General features: G+C 39.5%; 1 protein-coding gene across 1 annotated transcript in view; it reads right to left on the bottom strand.

Annotated features, from left to right (window-relative positions):
- Window positions 1-22,466, bottom strand: part of SLC23A2 (solute carrier family 23 (ascorbic acid transporter), member 2) — a 28,569-nt gene extending 6,103 nt beyond the window's left edge. The window contains exons 1-11 of the mRNA XM_009327187.1: window positions 22,406-22,466; window positions 21,404-21,689; window positions 20,613-20,711; window positions 15,196-15,312; window positions 13,813-13,970; window positions 9,183-9,271; window positions 7,204-7,274; window positions 5,875-6,056; window positions 2,748-2,868; window positions 1,875-2,031; window positions 190-337 (exon numbers count right to left, since the gene is read on the bottom strand). Coding sequence (XP_009325462.1) covers window positions 190-337; window positions 1,875-2,031; window positions 2,748-2,868; window positions 5,875-6,056; window positions 7,204-7,274; window positions 9,183-9,271; window positions 13,813-13,970; window positions 15,196-15,312; window positions 20,613-20,711; window positions 21,404-21,535 — 1,274 coding nt within the window. The 5' untranslated portion in view covers window positions 21,536-21,689; window positions 22,406-22,466. The remainder of the gene's footprint in view (window positions 1-189; window positions 338-1,874; window positions 2,032-2,747; window positions 2,869-5,874; window positions 6,057-7,203; window positions 7,275-9,182; window positions 9,272-13,812; window positions 13,971-15,195; window positions 15,313-20,612; window positions 20,712-21,403; window positions 21,690-22,405) is intronic.
- Window positions 22,467-23,825: the final 1,359 nt, after the last annotated feature.

A 23,825-nucleotide genomic window follows, 5' to 3' on the forward strand; every position in this document is an offset into this window, starting at 1 on the left:
TACTTGCAACAAAATAATTCAACATGACAGTTGCATCTTATATTTCAGATCCTTGGCCCTTGTGTTTGACCAAACTGTAACATTTAATCTCAGAATGCATTCCTGTCTTATCCCAAGGAAAAATAAAAGAAAGGGAAAAAAAAAAAAAGTAGCCTAAGACACTGAAATATATATCTTTTTTTGACATACCTGTTTATTGCATGAATAGGTGGAGGAGGAGCGCAAGACAACCTGGCACAGGCATAGTAATCTCCTATCGATTCAATAATGCTAGCAACAACCGCGCTAAGCATTCCTATTACTCCAGCGGCTGAAATTGTTGGCAGTCCCCACTGAACTGTGAAGAAAAGAAAACTGAAATCTCTCGTGCCACAGAAAACAATTTAGATATCAAAACATACAGCAATTTATTCATCTTTAAGGGAATCAGCAAACTCCCTTCACAGTAAAACAGTCTGGCAAGTTCAAGTAGATGAAAGGAGCAAAGGAAAAACCGCCTAACCAACTGCTTTGATCATGCTTGGAAAAAAACCCTAAACCCCAGCAAAAAAATTTCTCCTGTTCAGAAGGAAGGAATTTGAACTACTGCTTGTGAAAAAACAATTCTGATCAGTGAGGTGAATGCCACTTAATTATTATTGCTCTGAAAACTCAGTCTTTGGTTACAAGTTTAGGCTACTGAAGAGAATGGCCAATAACCAGCTATGATCATTGCACAAACACCTTTCAACTCCAAATTTTTGTAGAAGAGAAAATAAGATTAATTTAAGCCTGTAGAAAAGCTTGGCAGGTTTTCCACAGCAATTGCCTTGATGCTTTTCTCTCTTTGAAATAGATGAGCCTCTCGCAACAAAAGGAACTTTAAGTCACACAAACGTGAATGAACAAGGCTTCACAAATAAGAAAGGTCTAATCAGGGTGGAGAAGTTTTCCTCCTCTTCTTTCCCAAAAGCTTCTATTATACATCTTCCAAGTACTGCTTTAGAAGTGGTTTCTTTTAAGAACCAATCAGAACCAAAGCATATGGAAAGCCACAATGAAGCTGGTATTCCTAACAATTTCTATCATTCTATTCTAGTAGAATATTATTCTATTATTACCCCATTAATTTCTGAGCAGCACAAGGGTGAACCAGTTGTGCAACTCTACCTCATGCCATAAGAAACAGCCTTTAAACTTAAAGGTGGCCAGCAAAAAAACACAAACATCCAAGATGTCATGGAAAGCGTTTCGTGTTCTCTTGTAAATACTTTTTTGTCCTTTGATAAGCATTGATGGGTATTCTCTGACTTGCCCATCAGGCCGATTCCAATGCCCCTTCTGCAAGTCAGGACATTTTTGTGTAGTTGTTAACAGTTGTGCTAATTCAAGAACGGGTGTGTTTGGGGCAGGGAAGTGGATTAAGCTGGAAAAAACTCCACACACTACTGATTCGTTAGACAACGAGAATAATGACTTCAGTAGCTCTACGGAGTTGTAATAACCCATCCTTATTATTGTGTAACACTAACAACAGCTGACCACAGTATTGACAAGTACAGATAAATCAACCATTCCCTGAAAATCCATGTTTTATATACAGTCACACTATGTTATTAGAAGTCAAGAGTTACCTAGATAAACCCTGCAAGTGCCTTCTACAAATTCAAGTTTCAGAGACTTGGTCTTTCTTGGGCAAGACCTCAAGGTATCAAATTAAAGAGGAAAACAAGAGAAAACCATCATCCCCACCTATGATGCCTTTAGGTCAGTGCATGTTGAAGTGCATCAGAATATAGCACTGAAAGAAAAACAGCAACACTCCTGAAAACAACAGAAATGATACTCACAGGGATATTATTAGAAAAACAGCCCTTCAAACCAGACATACTTACAAGGATAAGGAACCTTGAACCACGGAGCTACCAATAGCACTCCTCGTCGGGCGTCTGTGCGAGCGTAGAAGCCGTACTTCGAACTGTCAGGGGGAAAGACGTCTGTCACAGTGAAGATGAAGCAAAGCAACCATGACACCAAAATAGCTAAAATAATCTGTGGAAGAGGAGGGAAAAAAAGCTGTTTAAAATAAACTGTCACTGGCAATATTCATGAACAGCAAACAGTTCCTACAGGGAATATCTATTACACACGTACTTGAGTGTGATCTTAAGTGATATTTTAATAAGTCTGAACAAGCAGTAAATCCTGTAACAGATGTTTCTCCCCGGCCCCTAACGAAGATGCTGTTACAAAGGCTTTAGAATTAGAGCAAAGCCCCTTCTCTCCCCTAACAAATGGGAAAGTCTCCAAATGGGCACTTAAACAAACTAGTGAATTAGTCTCAACTTTACCAGAGAAATAAAAAGAAGTCTTTCACATGGGGGAACGGCGTATTGCTTTCATAAAACTAGAAGATAACGATCTCACCATCCCTTTTTGGACGGCTCAGTTTAGGCTTTCACTGCATGCATAAACATACCTTCTTCTCTACCCTCTTCCCTCCCCTCCATGATCTTCATCATTCCAATGACTCTTCATTAGAGATGGATACAAGAATGGGATCTGGCAAGACTACAATATGAGACTATTTCCTCTGGCAAGTGAGCCATTTAGTTAAGTTTCCCATAAACCTATTTAAGCTTTTATCTCACCTTTGTGATCTATTGTATTATTAAGAAAAATGAAAACCAAGAAAAAAGAAACACCCAAAACACAAATTAAGGTTTTTGTTTTTTTTTTCCAACTGAAGAACAAGTTCAACTACTTACAGGGAACATCTTGAAAAGTTGCAGCCTGTATGCTGTCCATCCTTTCTTGGATTTGTAAATGGGTAAGGGAAATTTGACATTTCTGGCATACTGAGAAAACAACAATACTAGGAAAATAGTCCTGAGAAAAAAGGAGGAGGAGGGTGAGACAAGAGAGGCATGTCATTAGCACCAACACGTTAAAAATCCTTCTCAGCACAAACCTGTTCAGGCTCTTCAGACACAGAATATAAATGTACATTTGAAATTTAGCACAAGACAAAGCATGATAAGAGAATATATTTTAAATAAATTATTATTCCACGAAAGCCAAACCAACATAATTTGTACTCTAAAGCGCTGCAGCAACAGCCAGCAGCAAACAGGTAAATGAAATCAGGAAAATGAATCAGACTAGAGAATGATCTTCAGAGCTAAGCAGTCATTAGCAAAGAGCTACGCTGCGCTGCTTGCTTCTTTTCGACTCTAACTATCTGTGTGTCCAGGTCTGCTCTGCATATGAAGCACAAAGGTTGCTGCTAGCAAATGGGAAGAAACAGGAAAAGTGGAGGCCAGTAAACACTAATTTTTACATTTCAAAATTTGCATAAAACTCCAAAGCACTTGAAAACTTTCTGTCAAGAGAAATTCTTTCCTCAATTCTTAAGAATCCAAATTTTTTTTGTATATGCACCTTTCACTAAAATCAAGCTAGATATCAGAATAGAACCCAAAAAACCAAGATTCCATTCAACTGCAGTTCACCAGTAACCCAGTTTATTGCATTTTTTTATGCATCTTCCCCCCTCGTCAAAACTGCTAAGCTCCTCTATACGTTAAAAATTAATTCAGCTCTACAGCTAAAGTAAGTATCCACTGCAATGAAAAATAAAAACCCAGGGCAGGTTGCTCAGTTCTGAAATAGCCAAAACCAGTTTTGCTACAAAAAGGTTACACAAAGAGTCAAGCTGTCTGAGGAAGCAAAGCTTTTCTGAAATTTGAGATTATGTTTTTATCAGCTGACTTAAAAAAAGAGAAAAAAGGTGGATTTTAAGCTTCCCTCCCTTTTCTGTCCCAGATGAGTTTCAGTCTGTAAGAAACAAAACAGAGCTTTATTCTCCCTCAATCTCCAGGCACAAAGAGCTCTGCACAAGAAGGGTGTCATTTATAGCCTTTACCCCCAGCTAGAGGCGAATGATAAAGGCACCTTTTCCTTGCATTCAGGAAACATTTTGGCATCTCTCCCAAAGTCCATTACGGAAAGATGGGCTCCACTCCCCAACAGCAGCTATCCTGCCACGCTAGCCCTGAGGACAGGCGGCTTTGTATTTTGATTTATTTAGTACAGAGTTGTAAATAATGTCGAGGAGGATACGTGGATTACATGGCGTGACAGAGGCTAAAGCAGGAGAGAGAGAAAAGATTAAAAAACCCCCTTGAACCACTTCACTGAAACCATCAAGATTAGTTTCTCAGTTTGCTTGTCTACAAAGTAGGCATAATATTCTATTGGCCACATGGCAGGGGGGCTTACTGCCATTCTGTAAAATACTACCAAATCTTTAAATGCCCAGAGAAACAGTTTTGTTCACCAGATATACAGGCAAAGGCCAATTCAGGAATAATTTCCCTTTTTACAGATCACGATGCCGTGTGTTTTATGGATTAAATTCATTCAGCCTGGCACCCGCAGAACAAGCGAGGTCAGAAAACTGGGAAACTGAAAGTCTTGTCAAATAGCATCTGCAGCTAATAGAGGATAATAGCTCTTACACAGGTATTATTCTGCTGTGCTAGATAGCGGTACACTATTTTTATCTCATCAGAACAGTCAAGACAATTTCAAGCGCCGCATCTTGTAGAGATCAAGTTACTTTTGAGTGGCTCTAGACGGCTATGGAGTTATTTTCAACAACCTAGTGCACATTTTTTGCGTGGCAGAAGCCAGAAATACTTATTGACTGGGTAATATTTAAATCCTGTTCCTGAATTGATGCTTTTTTTTCCATCTGCAAAATGTCAACTTTAATCACATGTTTCCACGTCCAATTCACCAAAGGTCTGCTTGATTGATTTAGCATTAGTCCCAACTTGCATAGAATTTGTTTTACAGGAAAATATAAACGTTCCTTTGGGTCAGCTGCTTAACATAATAGAATTACAAAAATATTCCTGATGCTAACATCCGAGATAAAAGAGACAGCCCTTTTAATCATAAGCTGCACTTACAGAATACTTTACGTGTTCAAAGTACTGTGCAAACAGATTAGTCAGATCAGAACCTGATCTCATCAAGTCATTCCTTCCGCTTCCAGAGCCGGCACAAAGTTGGTCGCTATACACTACATATAGCAACTGCTTCAGCCAATTTCCTTCTCCCTAAAATGTGGTTTCCAACCTTATTTGGCTGGTTATCCACAGCATCGCACAGGAAGCTTTTGTCTTCTCTTCATCTCATTTTTCTCAGTTATTCCTTTTCATACCACTTATGTCAATTCTGTAATTTCCCTGGCATCTATACCTACAGAAGCACACATACCAAGCCCTGAAATTCACTCTAAAAGCCCTTTTATGTACTGAACAGAAATCTGTCTACTTATGCCTCATCGACTGATGGCATTCATGGAAATACACATGCTCGCTGTCATCATACAAATTTCTCTTGGCTATAGATAAGCAAATCAGTAATAATGACAAATGGACCACTACTACCAATGGTATTTGCTCGCTTTTGCAGAATAAGAAACATACACAATAGCATCATAAAAATAGAAACATAAATTGTTCACTAGTCTCTCTGGTGTTTCGCTAACACATCTTTCCTATAGCACTGAATTAGAACCAGCCAATGGCTCCCAGACCAACTATTGTTTTATAAAATTCTCTGTTCTCCACACCTCACTTTCAGCCGTTGTCCTTTCCTTCCTCTTCTTGAGTCGCTGCTGTCCTTATTCCCAAATTGCCAGCTGACCCTATCCAGACCCACTCACAATCTTGCACACGGTACTTCTCCATGCTGGGGGCACTGCAATGCTACCTTTGGCAGCCAAGCAGACTCTGGCTTTTCCCTGGCACTCCAAAATTCCTGCATGACGACTTACCAACTGGGACCCCCTGCCCTAAGCCAAGAACACCCAGGAGTACTTACAGCATAGCGATACCCCAGTGTTTGCCTGCTCTTTCTCCAGCAGCTTGGAAACCGGAGAGGCCGATGAGAGCAACAGTTGGCGTGATGGTCAGAGGTCCAATGTATCGCAACAGGGCACCGGGAAGGCCAAGCAAACCGATCACCACTTCTATCAAGGAGGACATGATAATAGCACCTTGGATCTGAACACACAAGAACGGGAAAGAGACAGTTCAGTCAAATCTTAAAAGCAAACCCCAAACATTTCTTTTTCTGCTCTGGGTTACAAACTGCAGTTAAAAGAATTCAGTGACACAGAAGAACTCAGCAAATTTTTCGTCATAAAACAGCTCATTATGTTTAAGTGACTTATTGCTTAAGCATAACACTTATGGTTTTCTCCACAAAACTATTACACAACAGACCAGTGGGCCAGTCTGGTAGTTGTGTGGATAGCACATCACACTGTCAGACAGGAGACCTGGGTTCCAGGCTAACCTTTAAGCTCTCAGATCGAACCGGCAAGGGTTGGTGGCGCCACGGAGGTGATGCTCCTAGCTCCTAGGGGCAGAGTGTATGCTGCATTGTTCACAAGTGCTCCTTAGAAGCTGGTATAGAGCAGCGTTGTGGTCTCAGGAGACTGTCAGCCCTCTTGGCTGCAGGGCTCTTGGCAGGATGTAGCTATGGTTTGAACATGGGGAAGAGAGAGGGGTTGTTTTTAATTAAGAAAAAGTGTGCAGCCCAAAGCAACGGGATGGGAGATAAATTCCATGACACACGCCTTAATTTGGACTACGCTATCTACCACTCTAGTGCGATGCCTGGGCACAACCCTCGTCCTGGGCTCTGCAGAGCATGAGGAAGTTCAGACTGCAGTGCTGCGAGTGGAGAAGGAGTTTGATATATTTCAGCAAGTCTCTTGGGAGAATCAATGTCTTATCAGAATAGTCTCCAACTTAAGACACCTAGGGATGAACAGATTTGCTAACTGCATATTTACCTTCCACAGGACAGCCTACTGAACAGAGTGACAGCAGGCAAGTGGTCTGGTAGCAGCTGAACTGCTACCAGTGAGCACAAATCGCAGTGTTACAAGAAGAGTACTCATCCTGCTTGTGCATTTTACTGCGCATCTTTTGGAATGTGGTAACTAACTCCTTGTATTTGCTGTCCAGCAATGAACAAGTTGAGAAGATGAAGACTTCCATAAAATGAGTAAAGGGATATATTGAAATGAAATCGCAGTGAAAGAAGAAATTGCCAACTTAAAGAGAAGAACACACAGATGGTTAGGTGAGAAACTTAACTGGAATTGGACAGATCAACAGCTAAAGGCTACTCCTACATTACCTCTCGTATTCTGGGATACCAGATGTGCTCAGTGTGAAGCAGTTCTGTCGTTCCGTTTGCAACTGTTATATCTTACAAAAAGAAGAAAAGAAAAAACACAGGTGTTTATTCCTCAGCCACTTTGCCATCATTTAATACAAAATAAATCTCTCCTTAAGCTGTGTCTGACAAATGAGCCTTGGTTTACACAGAAGAGAAGTTCTGCAACACTATAAATCAAGTAATAACATGCTTACATTCCCCAAGAGCTAACCACTAATTTTACCCACTGTACCAAAGTGGGAAAAAATCACAACTTTCAGAAGGAAAGGTCAATTAGGGATTCTTTTCTCACTCCAATAAACAGATGAATGGAGAATTACTCAGCTGCACACTAGGAATCAAGTACTCCAATGTTTGCTGTTCACCAATTTAGGTCACTCACTGCATACTGAACTGACCCGTGGTTACAACCCCATCTGACACCTTTTGAAGGTTAAAAGGTTCAAGAGCAAGATGCAGCAAAGGCGCTCTCTGAAAAGCTGAAGTAGTGGAAAAATTGCTTTGCCATCAAAGGTTATCAGACAGTATTTTCTTTCAACAAGGTGTGTATTAGGATACTGGCACATTTTGGCACACAGAAATATCCAACACAGCTAGCACTACTAAAGCACACCACAGTTTGCCTTTACATCTTGGGCACTGAAACCCGCATGCTATTTCCCAGTAGCTAAATCTGACTCCCCCAGTGAGAAAATGTGAATGCTCAAAGCTAAGTTTTCTATAGAAAAAACGTCAGGAAAACTAATTAGGTGGTCATAAGTGAATCAAAAGAGATGTATAAACACATAAATAATATAAATGATTAGAGAATCAAAAGGACTCCCAGGAAGAACTTTAGTTAGAAGCAAGCAGACTGCTTGAGTCTGGAGAACAAGTCTTACGAGGAGCGGCTGAGGGAACTGGGGTTGTTTAGCCTGGAGAAAAGGAGGCTGAGGGGAGACCTCATCGCTCCCTACAACCACCTGAAAGGAGGCTGTAGCGAGGGGGGGGGCGGTCTCTTCTCCCAAGGAACAAGCGATAGGACGAGAGGAAACGGCCTCAAGTTGTGCCAGGGGAGGTTTAGATTGGATGTGAGGAAAAATTTCTTTACTGAAAGAGTGGTTAAACCTTGGAACAGGCTGCCCAGGGAAGTGGTGGAGTCCCCATCCCTGGAAGTATTTCAAAGACGTGTAGATGAGGTGCTGAGGGACATGGTTTAGTGGGCATGGGGGTGTTGGGTCGACGGTTGGACTTGATGATCTTAGAGGTCCTTTCCAACCCTAATGATTCTATGATTCTCTATTCTGCTGTTTTGCACTGCCCACAACTTTATTGCTGAATAACCACACCCCATTAAAAAGAAAACTGCCAGAGCTGTTTCCACTTCAGTTTTCTAAGCTAAGTTAAAGAAAAAGCCCCCTACCCAACGTGTTTTACTGCACATTTTCACTCTAAATAAATTCAAAACCTTTCAGGATGATGAAGTTAGCAAAGAAAACACCCAAATATTGTCAAAGTTTGCTCTGCAAAACCTGTCAGGTATGAGTTAAACAGGTAAAAACGCTGGTCTTGAGGTGATGCTGAACATTGCTCAAACTTACTAATATTGAACTTAAAAGGACTCGATTGGACCTACTATTTCTAAATACCAGAAAGGAACATTTAAGGAATCCTTCTGCCTTTCTCTACATTGTTAACAAAAGAATTGTTTTATGCTACTGCTAGATTTCTTTTGCCAACATTTTTTATATTAAAAAACCCCCCAGAAACAGAATTCCGTAAGGGCATTTTTAGGAATCTTTTTCCAAGGCACAAAGTTTTAACATTGTTAAAGGAGAGAATTTTTCATATTCCCTGCTCATTACTTCCAGTTTCCACATCAAAAGATTTGGAAGTTGCACTATATGTGATCTGGGTCATTTGTCACTTAAACCTGAACAAGCATAAATGACAATTACCTGTATTATTACATTTCCACTTCTCCAGGGAGAGTATTGCTCTAGCAGGTGCTAAGAATGCAAAAGCACTCGCTTGAAACAAGGGTAACCTGGTGGAAAGAAGAGATGCTGACATTTCTCGGTATTACGGTACTGTGTCAGGGTATCAATGGCAGTTAGGTGGTTACTCATCCTCAAAAACATCCTTTATTGGGGGTTATTAAAAATGTGAAATACGAAAATTTCTTATTAAAAAGAACAGACATAGAAATACTAAGATTTCACAACACAAAGACTTAACAGAAGACACTACATGCATGCAATTATTAATACAACGCCTATAACAGATAATTACCGGATACCAGCAGGCAGGTACCAGACATTGATTGAAGGTTTTGACTCAGCATCACAACAAGGATACAGATGCACGTTCTGATGCAAGTACCAGGCAGACTGCTGAATGTGCAGCTTTTACCGTCCCACCACATTAAAAAAGCTCTTTGATAGAGCAGTCTGCAGTCTGCATACTCAATACCTTCCCTTTGCATGACTTGAAGTACAGTCATTTATACATTCATCTTTAAGTGTATGTATAAATAACTATTAGGTTGATAAGAGCTGATTAGATGTTCCAGGTGGCTACCAACAATAAATACAAATGCTGCAAGAATTTCAAGATGGCATTCTTAGCTTTGGTGTTTACACTTCCCAAAAGGTTTAAGATCTAAAGAGCATCTACCAGCACCAACTACGTATTTATTGAATCAACTGTAGCTTGCATAACATCACAAATATCCAGATGTTACTTAACTACAGAGAAGATGCACTTTGAACTATTCTATAAATACTGTCATTAATGGATTGTAATAAGATTCTCTTTAATAGCACATCTCAAACTGTAACACATGGAACACTTATTTGCTCATGCAGCTCCAGTTGCTGCACCGTGTTTATGGCTGTTTTACAGCCACAATGAAGTGCCTCGATGCCAGTGCAAACACCAGTAAAGGAAAAAGAACTAACTGTGGCAGATTCAGATAAAGATCAGAAAAGGCACAAAGAAGGAAAGAAAAAAAAAAATATGGGGGGGAATCCCATACAAGCTTAACACAAAAAAGATCAAACCAGAAGCCTGTTGCTAACAGTAGTTGTAAAGTTCACAGGCAGGAAGTTAGAACAGTTGACCTACTGTTGGAAAGGAGTTTGGGCCATAAGCAATCTAAAAAGCTGACCCACCTACCGCAAACGTTGAAAACTGCATTAGAAAGTCAAACTTCATAAAATACACGAGCCACCTGAGCACACCTGACCGGCATGCAATTCCCTTCTAAGTTTCTTCAAGCAAAAATCAAAGCTTTATCTTTGGTGAAGAAATGGTTGGTAGCTGCAAGTGAATGATTCACCTTATTTTTCAAGGTTCATTAAGCAAACTGAGCAAGCTGGTGCCCATGGCAAAATACGCAATACCTGTAACAAGCTGGTACTCCTCTATCCCACCTACACAGTACTCTATCCCCACCTAATGATTTTGTAAATATACGTTGCAAACACATTCTCCAGTGATGAAGTCAGTTGTACTGAGACTTAGGTCCAGATTGTGAGTTTTGTATCACATAAAATACCCTGCATACTTATTGCATAATAAGATCCTAGTACATCTCACCTAGCTATCTGCTCAACCTTTATATGAGACAGTTAACCTGGAATATTTACCAAAAAGGCCAGTAGGCTCAAAATATTGCTTTTTTTTTTTCCCTAAGCAGAAAGAAGTCTTTTTTTTAATTTTTTTTTAACTTATTACTCAAAATCAGCCAACTACGATCAGTCTCTTTCTGAAGAGAGCTGCAGTTTGGAACATGACTTACAAAATACCTTTCCGATTGCTAAGCCAGGTCTTCATTACTAGCTGGGTAAAGTACCACCAGCTTATGATTAGGATATCATTTTAATTTCATGTCTAAATTGTGAAGTTGCTCAATTTTGGCACCAGCCCTTGTGAAGACAGAGCTTTTTATGCAGTTAAAGTCATCTGGAAATGTCTTCATTATCTTAACATGTCACACAGATGTAAGAATGCTTAGACAATGTAGCAGTGGGCACAGCAACAAACCTAAAATGCTTAGGTGTATTAAAGCTGTATTTGAGTGTCTCAGGCATACTAATTACTCTGAATTCTTGCCAAATCTTTTGGCTTATTACACAACCTAATAAATAGCTTGAATTCCTAAAATTAGTATCGGTACCAAATTGACCACAACTCCTCCTCGTAACTGAGCTAAATCCATCTTTAAGAACCTTTAAACCATGGAATTTGACCTTTTGAAACTGTAGTGGCTTTATTTGCTGAAATACTTTGTAGTTGACAGACTTGCCAATGAATACTTTAAAATCTCATTTAGAGAACGTCGCTGCTATATCCCATTCCCACCCTTACATAAAACCAGAATCACATGTTAAATAGTTATAAAACATTCAACCGCGGAAATTTTCTCCTTAAATACAAGTTCACTTTTTTTAAGATCCAAACACAATTGCCTCTTCAGTATATAAACATGTGCAAGTGGAAGCCACTGGAAAGTATTAAAAAAAACCAAAAAAACCACCACGGAGGGCAGAGGTGGGATTATACAGAAGGAACAGAGCATTTCAAACTGATGAGACCACACTGGTTTCTGCAAGAGCCCAAAATGACTCTATAGTAAGTAATAAAGAGAAAGAGCCCAAGATTGATTAGGGAAAAAACCAAAATATGACAAACGTTAGTTCTGTGAAAAGATACAAGTCTCAGGAAGCACAAAAACTAAGCTTTTTCTGATAAATTTGAGGCAGAAGAAGAAAGCTGGTAGAAGCACAGGAAAACCAAGCTCCCCTTTGAGTTCATCTCCATCCGCAACTCTGCACTTCTTACAAAATTGGAATATTTTACATTTCAGTAAATCCAGGGAGGAGACACTCAACGTCGAACCATAAAACACCTTATCTTCCAGTTCCCCACCTAGGTCAACAATCCCTCGATTCCCTATGTAAAGCACAAATAGAAGATGGTGGGGGAGAAATACATCACTCCCATTAAAAGAGAGGTTCAAAACACCACAGGGCACAACTCTGCTCTCCTCTGCCTCCTTTCAGACAAGGTACTTGAAAATTTATGATTACAGCTAAGGCAAGCTACCCCATGAGCACAAAGAGCCAATCAGGCAGAAAATACGATTATTAACTGCAGGTAGTCTTGATTAAAAGAAAATACATTGGGGAAAGAAAATTTTCTCTTTCAACACTTTTTGTTATGCTGTTTTGTCATCAGAATGAACTTTTCACACAAAACCGCGGAGTGATTTTATAAGTTTAGTACAACATAATAAAAAAATAAAGGGAAGGGTTTTTTTCAAAGGAAAAAAGACAAAAAAGCTAACTAAAGCTAATTAAAATAGCAACTAAAGATTACATTGGAAAACCTGAAATATTTGGAAAAGTTTTAGATGAAAAGCTGATCTACAGCTGCAAGTGATCTACCATAGGCTTGCCTTCTGCACCCTATTGAGATAACTTTTCCACCCAAAGATTTTGTTTCTTAGATAAATCTTTAAAAATGTGGGGGGTGTTTGTCCATTTTCTATTGGAATGCAAGATTTCAGCTCGCATTGTTCTTAAATGGAACTAAATGACCCATGAATCATTCAAGTAACCATATGAGGGCATACTCTTAAAATACGTACTTTTCTTCTGGTTTTACTTATCACTCTTGGTTTATTCAAGAAGATGCAGAAATAACTCTGCAGATTCTAGCTATTCCCGGTTCTCACAGGCAGAGTCAACAAAAGTTTAAGTAAACATGTCAAACATCTCTGCAGTGTTTATTATAGAACACACATTTTTTAAAAAGATTTATCGTTGTGTTAATAAACCTTAGAACATCCAGTTCTTACCAACACCACATTTTTACAAGTATTTGCTAACACCTGAATTGGTCTCTTGCATCCTCCTAAGGAGAGCAGACCGAAGGAGAGGTACAGGCATCCCTGTAAGGCTACGCTAACGTATGTGTTTCTTCCCAACTCAAGGAAGGATCGTTACCTGCAACTCAGAGCAACTAACAAATAAAGATAAAGTATTTGTTTGTATTGGAAGGTAACAGAGACACTCAGTTCAGAGAATAAAAAGTCACCCTCATCATTTTTCCCCTGCCTTTTTAATTTGACACGCACTTTACGGGAACAAGCACACAATTTGCTGTAGGACTAATCACAACCACCTAAATATTGGCCAGAATATAGTATCATTCAAGAAACTAATAAAAATATCAAAATTAGTTCCTCTTTACCAAGGCGTATGAATTTTTCCTTTCCCCCAGAAACAATTCTACCTTAATTGTCCTCGTGGATTTCCCTCCTCCTTCTTCCCTCTCCCTGCCCCTGCTGTATTTTCTTACCCTTGGAACACCTTCTCCGATTTCAGATCCACCTTTTTTTGGGAGCAGCTTTCCAAAAGCTTTCCCTAACTGCCCTGTATTTGACCTGCTATCTTGTGTTTCACGTTTATCCTTTGAAAATAGCCTAACTACCTCTTGGATCTCGGACTGCATCCTGGAAATCCCAACAGGTATCTAGTCTTATCACCCCTGCAACAACTAGAAACAAGTCCCAAATCTCACCTGCACCCAAAAGTTGTTTGTAACAATGTAGTGATGCCCACGCAGAAGAAAATGGTCCCGATCAACTGGCTGGTAGCCCACTGGTCAAATCCAACACACATGGCATCAGCTAGCAAAAAGGGCACTGCTATAGTTCCACTGAAACATGTTAAGTAATGCTGTGAAGAGAAAAATGGTTTGTTAATACTGCAGCCAATATTAATAAGTAAATACATTTACGACCACCTTTTCTTTTGCATTGGATATTTTCGCTTTTGAATTATCCACCAAAGCTCTCACCTCCCGGTCCTAAGAATTTCTTCAAGTATTTTCCTTCCATGTCGAGCTACCACTAGCCTGTTGCTAATGATCGCTATTTCTGTAGGATAAACTAGGTTATTTACATAGCTACATGGCTACTGTTCTTCATGACGAGGTATCTAGGTAACTGTGCTGAAAACAGCTTCTAACTCAGAAAAGCAGTTAAATAACTCCATTCACTTTCAACCATGTGAAAAACCTTTAGCTTACAAATGAACTTAGAGCACACACAAATTAGGCTGCAAATAAGCTCACAAGTACCAAAAACTAGGTACTCATTAATTCTTTTTCAATCCAAATACATTAAGCAAACAAACAAACAAGAGTCACCACATTCAACAATGCAAGTAAAAACGTAATCCCTACAGAACTGCCTGTCCTTGAGGAAAGGCAGAAATAAAAAGGATGCTTTGGAATGTATTTGTTTGGAGATCTCAACATACTTTACACATATTAACAAATTCTCAGCATTCCTGTGGGACAGATATTATTACCATTTGAGAAAGAAAGGAGATGAAACGAGCTGTTCCGCTTCACACAAGTGAGTGGCTGAGCTGGTAGTAAGGTCCAGCTCACCGCTACAGTCCTACTCATAGCAGGAAGCACACGCTTTCACTCCAAGGAGTGCAGAATTTGCCTGCCCCGCTTATTAACGAGCCTACAGGTCCAGGATGATGCTATCAAGCTTGCAGAATTCAAATGACTACAGCAGCAGCTTTAGTATTCAAGATTTCAGAACTAAACCATTATCTCTCTCCATCTTTAATTCCAGAGGTGCCAAATGTCGCTTTCTGAAGCTCACCACTTAGCATTTGCTCACTTATTCACTAGCAGCATTTTAGAAGACTAAATATTTAAAGTGAATCTCACAAATGCATAAGCCAGCAAACAATAATACAGATCATTATCAACACTAATCTTTGTGATCAATTTCAGAAGAAACTATCTTAACACTTTCTTCAAACATGTGAGAGCATGGCAAGAATAAAATTATCACACACACAAATGCAATGAACTACACAGAAAATGCTAAACAAGCTTTAAAAGTTACAGAGAAAATGTTATAGCTGTTTTGAAACATACCTGTAACCCCAAAAATATGCAGAGATACCAAGGAGGAACGTCTTCGATAGTGTAAATCATGTCAGTTCTCTGTGCGTCTAAACTGCCACTGCTGTCCAGCGTCTCTGCCAAGGAGCTCTATTTTGATAGGGAGGGTAGAAAGGTGGGGAGGGCAAAAAAGTGGGGGAGGACACAAAAGGACAACAGTAGGTTACTGTTACATATGAATAAACTGAATTTGAACTATCAGGCAATTCCCAGACACTCCAGGGCTGGTATAATACTCCCCAGCAATGTTCATATGTTACGTTTTTAAAGCTTTTACCTCTGACAATGAGCTCATCTCCAGCTGTAGCTACTGAACTTGTACGAAACACATCCACTTCTATAAGCCATTCCCTGCTTATTTATACTAACACAACAATTGTTCATTTATGATATAACCCATCTGGCAGCCAAAAGGTGCCCCAAAAATGGGATTATCATGATAGAACTGTTTATTTAAAAAAAGAAAAAGAAAAAAGAAAAAAGGAAGAATTGGACCCAAGTAGAAGAGTCAACAAATGGCTATTTTCAAAGCAGAATGACTATCCTTGCATAAGAGACCAAAATCACAGGCAGGAAAGTTCCTTATTATGGTGATTGCTTCCCTGCTTAATTCTTACTCAATTTCAGTCTTGGTTAACTTTTTTAGCTACAAGTTTTACTATATTTGCTTCCACCCCACATTCAAGCAGTCAAGAAAAATGCTAATCATTATAACTGAATACATCCACGGCCAATTTATATTAGCCAAGCGGACTTCCTCCAAACCTACAGGAATTTAAGCAAGACCACATTCTGGCCTACCATGTGCCCTAATTCGCAGACAGCTAACAGACAACTGACCACATATATACACGCATCAAAATCCCTGCAGATTTTCCATTAAAACAAGATTCAGCTCAATCATTTCTTCTTTACAACTAAGTGGAATCGTTTCATTTAAACGCCCTGGTTTTGACATTCCTGAGAACAAAAACACAATGCTCCAAAGCCCAAATACCACAACAAAAGCAGAAGGAAGTATCAGATTTTATCATTTCAGCTCAACTATCCAAAAAATACCTTATATAACTACTGTTCTGATCTAATCCACGCTAGAACATAACAAACTCATGTGAAGTAGCCTTACACAAAGACCAGGAACTTTGCCAGACTTGTGACTTTGACTCAAACGGTCTTTACTTCTTCAAAAATCACAACAAATCCACAGATTATGCTTAGGTAATCTCCATTTGGTTTATCATCTAAAAGGTCAGGGAAGCCAAACTGACCCATGGTACTTCCCTCTTACCTCCAATTTCTGTTGGGAAAACAAATGCCACTGGGTTAATTCAAATTCAGGGAGTGTAAATGACCACACCGCTATGGAAAGATCGAGGATATTACAGTGGAAAAGCAAAATACAGAAACACTAATTTCAGAAAACTCTTTTAAACAACGTTAAGCACCAAGCTATCTGCTCAGCAAGGTTAGTTTAAATAAGGTACAGGCCCGAAACAGAGGAATAAGGGAAAATGTTCACCGCACAACTCATCCTGCCAAGTTGCAGCACCAATGTAATTTTTTCATTGACTGAAAAATGAAAGACCACTCTCCTGACCCGATTCTCTAAAAAACAACAAATAAAAAAATCAGGAACTTGAGTTTTAGAGCTTCACCTCATACTGGAGAGAGAGCACTGAGCAGCAGTAAACCTGTACATGTCTCTAACTGGAACTTAGGAAAAAGTTCTTCTTCCAAGAACTTGCTCAGGAAGACAAAGATTCACGCAGAGAAGCCCCTGTGATGCTTTCTGTTGTTATAAAGCAGTTTTGTTAACCTTTCCCCAGAGACTATACACACACACACACATATATATATAATAAAAAATAAATAAATATGTATGTACAATTGCCTCACCTCCCCTCAATTTCACTGCAACATATGCTCCACCTGAGAACTTTGCTCACCAGTGATACCGCCTGTTTATTCAACATTTTGACTAAGAGGTCATCATACACTTACAGAGAGGCAGAGGTCATGAAGGAAGAGTAAGAATGGTTACAACATCTGCCCATGAGGTAGGAACAGAGAGGTAACAGGAGAAATTAACCGTTTGCTTCACGAATCACGTCAACATTAGCTTGCTGAAGCCACCCAAATAGCAGCACAGATTTATTAAGCAATAATGTGGACAGTTCCCCACCCGACTGCAGTGTGAAAAGACCTATCACCGCGCACTGAACAACCTGCATTACTCCTTCCAAGGATGGACAGAAATGGGATTTTCAAGGTTCATGATGTTCCCACACAGGCTACCAGGTTTTCTAAAAATCCAGTAAGTGATTTGCGTAGATCGGTGGCTCTTGCTTTGGCCCCTGCCTTTTGAAAGCCCATCTTTTGGCCTCTTTTCTAGCTTTTCGAACTTTGCCAGACCAATATCCAGTAGCTACCTAAATGTTCCACTTAGTGCCGAACACTAATTTTTCTTCACAGGACTGATGAGGTTGCATCAAGTACATTCCTTAACTCTTCCACCTGCCCATCTATTACATTACATTATACATATTCCCCATCTTCTTTGGGCAGCAAAAATCAGAAACGATGACCTGTTTCTACCAGGAAGACCATGGCACATGCAGCAAGTTTATTAGTCCTTTCAGAGCTTTTCATTTGTGATTACATTTATGCCTACATTTGTCTGCAAAGAACAAAAAGGTCATCAGGTACCAGGCTGAGGAACAAGTCAACTCGTCCACGGCACGTAGAAAGCTCTCTCTGGGCACAGAACAACAACTGCTAACCAATTTAAGCTCTCCTTTAGAAAGTGAAGTTTATAGGTCTTCTAACAAAAGAATTTCAAACTTTAAGGCATAATTGTCATAGCAGTGTCTGTCCTACACAGCAAAGTGGTCAGATAAAAAAAAAATCCAGGATACTCCTCATTCCTTCCAAAAGCCAGACTTATTCTGCTTCAGAAGAGGAAGGTTTCACCTTCATCAAACCTTTAGCAGATAATGGCTAAAGGGAACCACCATAAAAGAGACCAAGACAGAACAATGAGAAATTTGAGAACTAGGGTGAGGTCCAGCTATCCTGCCAGTAAGTCTGGGTAAGTGACTGGGTAGTCACTGGCCCTTTCATATCTCGAGCGTGTGCCTGCTGGTTGAGTACACTGACTACGGGCTGGTGCTTGCCAAGTATGCCACAGTATGCTGTAGGGAACTGCTGGGAATGAACTGCGCCTTTTTGAATGAGATACTGATCAGAGACTAATTCTTTTTTTTTTTTTTTAATTGGCTGAAGGGGGGAAAACACAAAAATGAACAAAAGCATGGAATAAGTATAAACAGGGGAAAAAATATGAGACAGAGATAAAGGTGGAGCAAAAATGGGGGGGGGGAACAAACCACCCCAAAATCCAAAGAACCAAACACCAACAACAGTGCAAGATGAAGGCTCTGTTGTCAAACCAGTGGGAAGGACCAAAATAAAACTGATTAACTGTGGGGAATAAGGCCTTTAGAGAAATACCTTAAATAAAGAGCTGACAACATGTTAAAATTAATTCTATTAAGCAATAAGCAACATAGTATCGTTTATTTTATAGGGATGCAGCAATACAGTTATTTCTCGTCTGGGCTAATAGTTTATTGTTTCAACTAACAAATATTGCGAGACAATGTAAGCAATGAGCATCCTCCAGCAATTAAGTACATTTCAGTCCTTTTTGTTAAAGGCTTTTTGTTCAAGGTCATTCGTTTGCTTTTTTGGTGAATGATCTCTCAAGAGGAATGGAAAGCCAAGAACAAACATGCTTCATGCACACACTTATTTTAAGTGAAAAGCAGGAGGTTTGCCTAGATTACCAGAAATACTATCTTAATACATGAGGCTGTTAATTGCTACAGCCCCTCCTTTCACTGTTCATTCATTGTAAGCCACAGCGAAGCTTTAACCCAAGCAGATTTGGTTGAGTAAAAGCTCATGGTCTCTTCTCATCCATCATTTACAGTTCTGATCACACGGATCAAGTGGAAGGGAGAAAAAAATACGTTTGGTAAAAACAGGCCATGAAGACATGCTTTCACGTCTAGAGATTGCTAATCTTAGTTGCACAATTTCTTCCCAACACCTTTTGCTCAAGGCTTTTATCAGATTGTCTCTCTCCACGCTAGTCTGAGCATGCTCCAAAAATCAGCCACAGACATGCATGTCAACAGTTGCCAAAATTTGTCCATTAAAATATCAGCATGATCAAGATGGTAGTAGAGATGTATTCGAGACATACAGGCAGACTATCTGTAAGAGAGAGAGTACACAAAGGCACACCATCGCACTCATAACAGTCTTTTAAAATGTAACACTAAAAGACCTCTGTCAGAATCACCTGTTTAGGGTACATTTTAAATCTGAAATTTAGAAGTGAATTTTGATGTCCGAGTTAGAAAACCTTAACTACACCCTTTGGTATCATCCTTGCCCCAACAGAAGTTACAGCCTCAAAGAAATGAGCACCATGTTGCACTTGCTTGGAAGCAAGAGAGTTTTGTTCTTGTTTCAATTAGGACATTTGAAAAATCTGGCCAAATTGAGGCTTTTTGGAGATAAGGCTTAACCACAAAGCCAATTAGATATAAACATTTCAGAAGAAGGTGCTGTTCAGATTTACTGTAATCCTCTTCCTTATTTTAAACAAAAGCTTAGATTCACACTGTCTCTTCTTGCAAGATTATTACTGAACAGGCTTGAGGAACGATGGAATTGAGAAAAAAGCTGGAAAAATCACAACAAAATTGGTCTCCTTTGAAGCCTCAACTGGGTCTTTCTGAACAGCTAAGATATAATCATCATTATCCTAAGGAAAAACATTCAAGGGTTTTTATGAAAGACCTGAACTTTGTTCACAAAGCTGTCGCTAAATAATAAGCAGCCCCTTACTTGGAAAAAGGATTAGAAAAATTAGGTTTACGAGGTTGGAGCTTGGAAGAAAATGGGAAAGAAAGTGGGAAAGATCCCACTTTTGAAGGTGCTCAACACCACCAGTTTACTTGACTAAATGCATAAAAAAATTAAGAACGGAAGAACAGTACAGAAGGACCTTATCAGGGAAACCATGCAAAAGGGCAATGGAAATGAAGAAATCGGAAAATTGCATATTATGAATTTCGGTGGCAGGTCAGAGTGCATTAACTGCTTCTAACATTTGCTAAGTCATTCTCCACGTTCCGCAACCAAAATGTGTGACCAGAAGAGTCATGAGGACAGAACTCCCCCAAGCCTGATCTGAATCTGCAAGTCAGCATGTTTGATTAGAGAAAGAAAATCTCTCAGTCAAGTAAAACTAGTGTGGACAAATAATAGAACTGAAAAAGCAAGAATGGGTTCTCACCTAGAAGGAAACCACTACATACCTTTTCTGCTATGCCATTTTCTGTAGTATAGATGGCCATCAACTCTGTGTCTTCTGTATCCTGATCACCGCTGGATGTTGCTCCACCATTTATCACGACCTTAAAAATAAAACAAAAAAAGAAACACAAGCCCTTAAAATAAACATTTTCTCTGCAATCATACCTCACATCACTCCGTTTTCTCCCTTGGCACTTGACATCTTGTCAAGCCTTTGACATTGTGTCAGAAAACGTTACAAGCATGGCAAGCAATCATTTCTATAACAGCAGGTCTAGGAATATACAGAAATGTGAAAGACATCACATACAGCTCCTCAAAGCCTGGACAGTGTCAATGGACGGTGGCGGGAAACCAGCAGCAGACTGACTGGAAGAGTTCTTAAGAGGCAGACACGTACAACAGAATGATACAACTGAAAATCTGAGTAAGTAAAAGACGACAAGTGTTTCCTTGCTGTTGCTGCTACTCTTAGTCAAGCAACTCAGGACATACCAGGGGCTGGTGCATTCTGCAGTAGGACAGTTAATTGTTCTAATCATGAACTGCCTGGGGAGTCGCATGTCCTGCGAACAGCACTGCTTTGGAGCGCAGCCCTGAAATAACTACAAACAACATAACTGACCATGTTTATATATGAACAGTAACAAGTGGCAAAAGAGGTTTTACTAACTACTTGTGGAAATAAAGGTTTTGTACAACATGGTTGTACAAAGACAACATGGTTAGAACAAAGCATTATTCACTGATTCACACTGAGCTTGACTATGTAGTACCTGAAGGTGTTACTTACAGGCAGGGTGAAAAAGGTGGGATGTTTAGATTCATCCTCATATTTGCCTTCTGTTGAGCCTCCCGCCTCCACTGATTTCGAAGTGGTATTCTTACCAATCCCCATCGTTTCCAGAATGTCAAGGACTTGCATACAGTACCCAAGCAGATGCTTCTGGGATGACAGGCCAAGTACTATGGACAATTTCTTATTTAAACAGCAGCACCTCCACGAATCACAAAAGTGCTCAGTAATCCAGCTGGGACATTAGGGTTGCTTTTTTAAGTATCGTTAGCATCAATGGCACCTAGAATTGAAGAGACAGGTAATCAAGAAAAAATTAATTTAAGACATATGTACAAACACACATGCCCCGCAGCCTTGGTTCCCTTTCACGCTCATGACTCACCAACTGTTATCATTCCTTTTTGATTTGATAATTAACAGATTACCATTTATAGATAAAGCTGATAGTATTTTAAATTCTTTCAGGATGGGAATACTGTGATTATTCTCTCATTCTTTTCTTGTGGTCTTCAATTAGTAGTAGTATATTGAAACTTTGGTTTTGTTTCAATTTCACAGTCATTTCCACAAAACTTTTTGGCAACAAAGTACGCCTGTACTCCAGCTACGCAGCGATGTAGAACAGCTTGCCATTTGAAAATCCGTTGCAAACAATACTTGTGCTTCTTCAGAGTGTAAATTTGTAGACCTAGTCCCAAGTTCACCTCTGTATAACTAATTCCTTCCTTTTAAACCAACTTATTTTTAAATAAAAAGCATCCAGGAAGCTTAGACTAGATGGACAGTGAAGCACACCTGACTTTCAGTGAGCCTATTTCAGACAGACAGAAACAGCCCTTTCTGCTGAACACCCTTACCCAAAATTATCCCAGTTGCGTGAGGGATGTTCAAAGTAGTTTGCCTGATGATGTTGAAGCAACTGCTTCAGGATAAAACGGTGCATTTTAATTAGTACCACTATTTTGGCACAGGAACAGGAAAGATCGTACAACTTACTGGTTCTCCTTTGTTTTCCCAGATGGGTCACTACAGTATAGTTTTCCCACATTTGCTCCTTAAATTAGTCCTGCCAGTCCATGGCCATCCACACTTTTTCCATTTCCAAGACTATGGAACATGAATTAACAGATTTGAACCTAAACTTCCCACAGGACAGCATAGAAAATTCTGGAACAAACCAAGGTTTGCAACTTGTGGTTACTGAGCTTCAAAAAAGAAAGTGCAGCTGCAGACAGCTGTGGATGAAACAAGCTAAGCTACAGGTGAAAGCACATGACAGAACCTGAAAAATAGCCTTTTAAAAATCACATCAAGTGAAATTGTCTGCAAAACCAGGAACGCAGTCAAGCAGCAAAACCCACTGCACACTGGCGTTACTTCAAAAGCAAGTTAATGACATTTTCAACTTAATTGCTAGAGGTGGAAAAGCAGCTAAGGGACATTCAAAAAACACAGTTATGTATATATTAGAAAGCAAAAAAGTAGGGTTTGGGGTTTTTCTTAAGCCTCTCTTCCAAAATGCAGCTCAGGAAAATGGCCAGCAGCTTGACTGTCTACTGTAACTGTAATAATAATGAAACTTGACAAAGACCCTTCTGCTAGGGGCAATTTAGGACTGTTTGAAAAATTACAGAGTACTAATATTTTAGAACCTCTTAATAGCTGTTAATTGCCCATTTGCTAGAAAATTCTGGTTACTTCAGGTGAAAGAGATATTAATCTTTCAAAGCAATGTAACTTTTCAAGAGAGAAAACATACGTACATAAGAAATACTACTTGGGCACTGAGATACCCTTGAAGCACTCCTAATTAAATCAAAATGGAATGGAAAGTAGTGCCTTCAAATAAGGGTTTAATTAAGACTTGTTTCTTAAAGTAAATATTAAGATAGCATAATTATTTCTCACTTGAACTTAAGACTAAAGGAGAAGACTAGTTTGAATACTCACCATCATGCCATTCTGAAAAAAAGGCATTCCCATTTTTACAATAACCACAGACTTCCCCTTCAAAAGCGCAAATCTCCAGACATGAACGGCAACGTTAAATTAGTTTGTCTGCTTCTGAGTTTGTGCACAGATAACTGGCGATGCCTCCTCAAATCTTTATGGGAACGTCCGTCTCAAAGCTGCCTATGCAGGTCTGAGAGGTGATGTGAACAGGTTAGAGAGGAGGAAGAGACAGACACTAGTTTAAGGTTTGGGGGGCAGTGGAGGTGTCTGGGTGAGGTTTTTTTTTGGAGGGGTTTTGTTTGCTTTTACTGTAGAAGCACGAGGAATTTTTTTTAAGCATACAAAAAAAAAAAGAAAAGAATTTGCCTTTTTCTGTCAATGTAGACGTATTTTATTCTCCAAGAAAATCAGTGATGGAGACAGGCGTAGTTTACTCTGGCAGCTTTATCATCTCAGATTGGAC

This window comes from Pygoscelis adeliae, unplaced genomic scaffold (assembly GCF_000699105.1).
Source record: "Pygoscelis adeliae isolate BGI_AS28 unplaced genomic scaffold, ASM69910v1 Scaffold187, whole genome shotgun sequence".
Lineage (NCBI taxonomy): Eukaryota > Metazoa > Chordata > Aves > Sphenisciformes > Spheniscidae > Pygoscelis > Pygoscelis adeliae.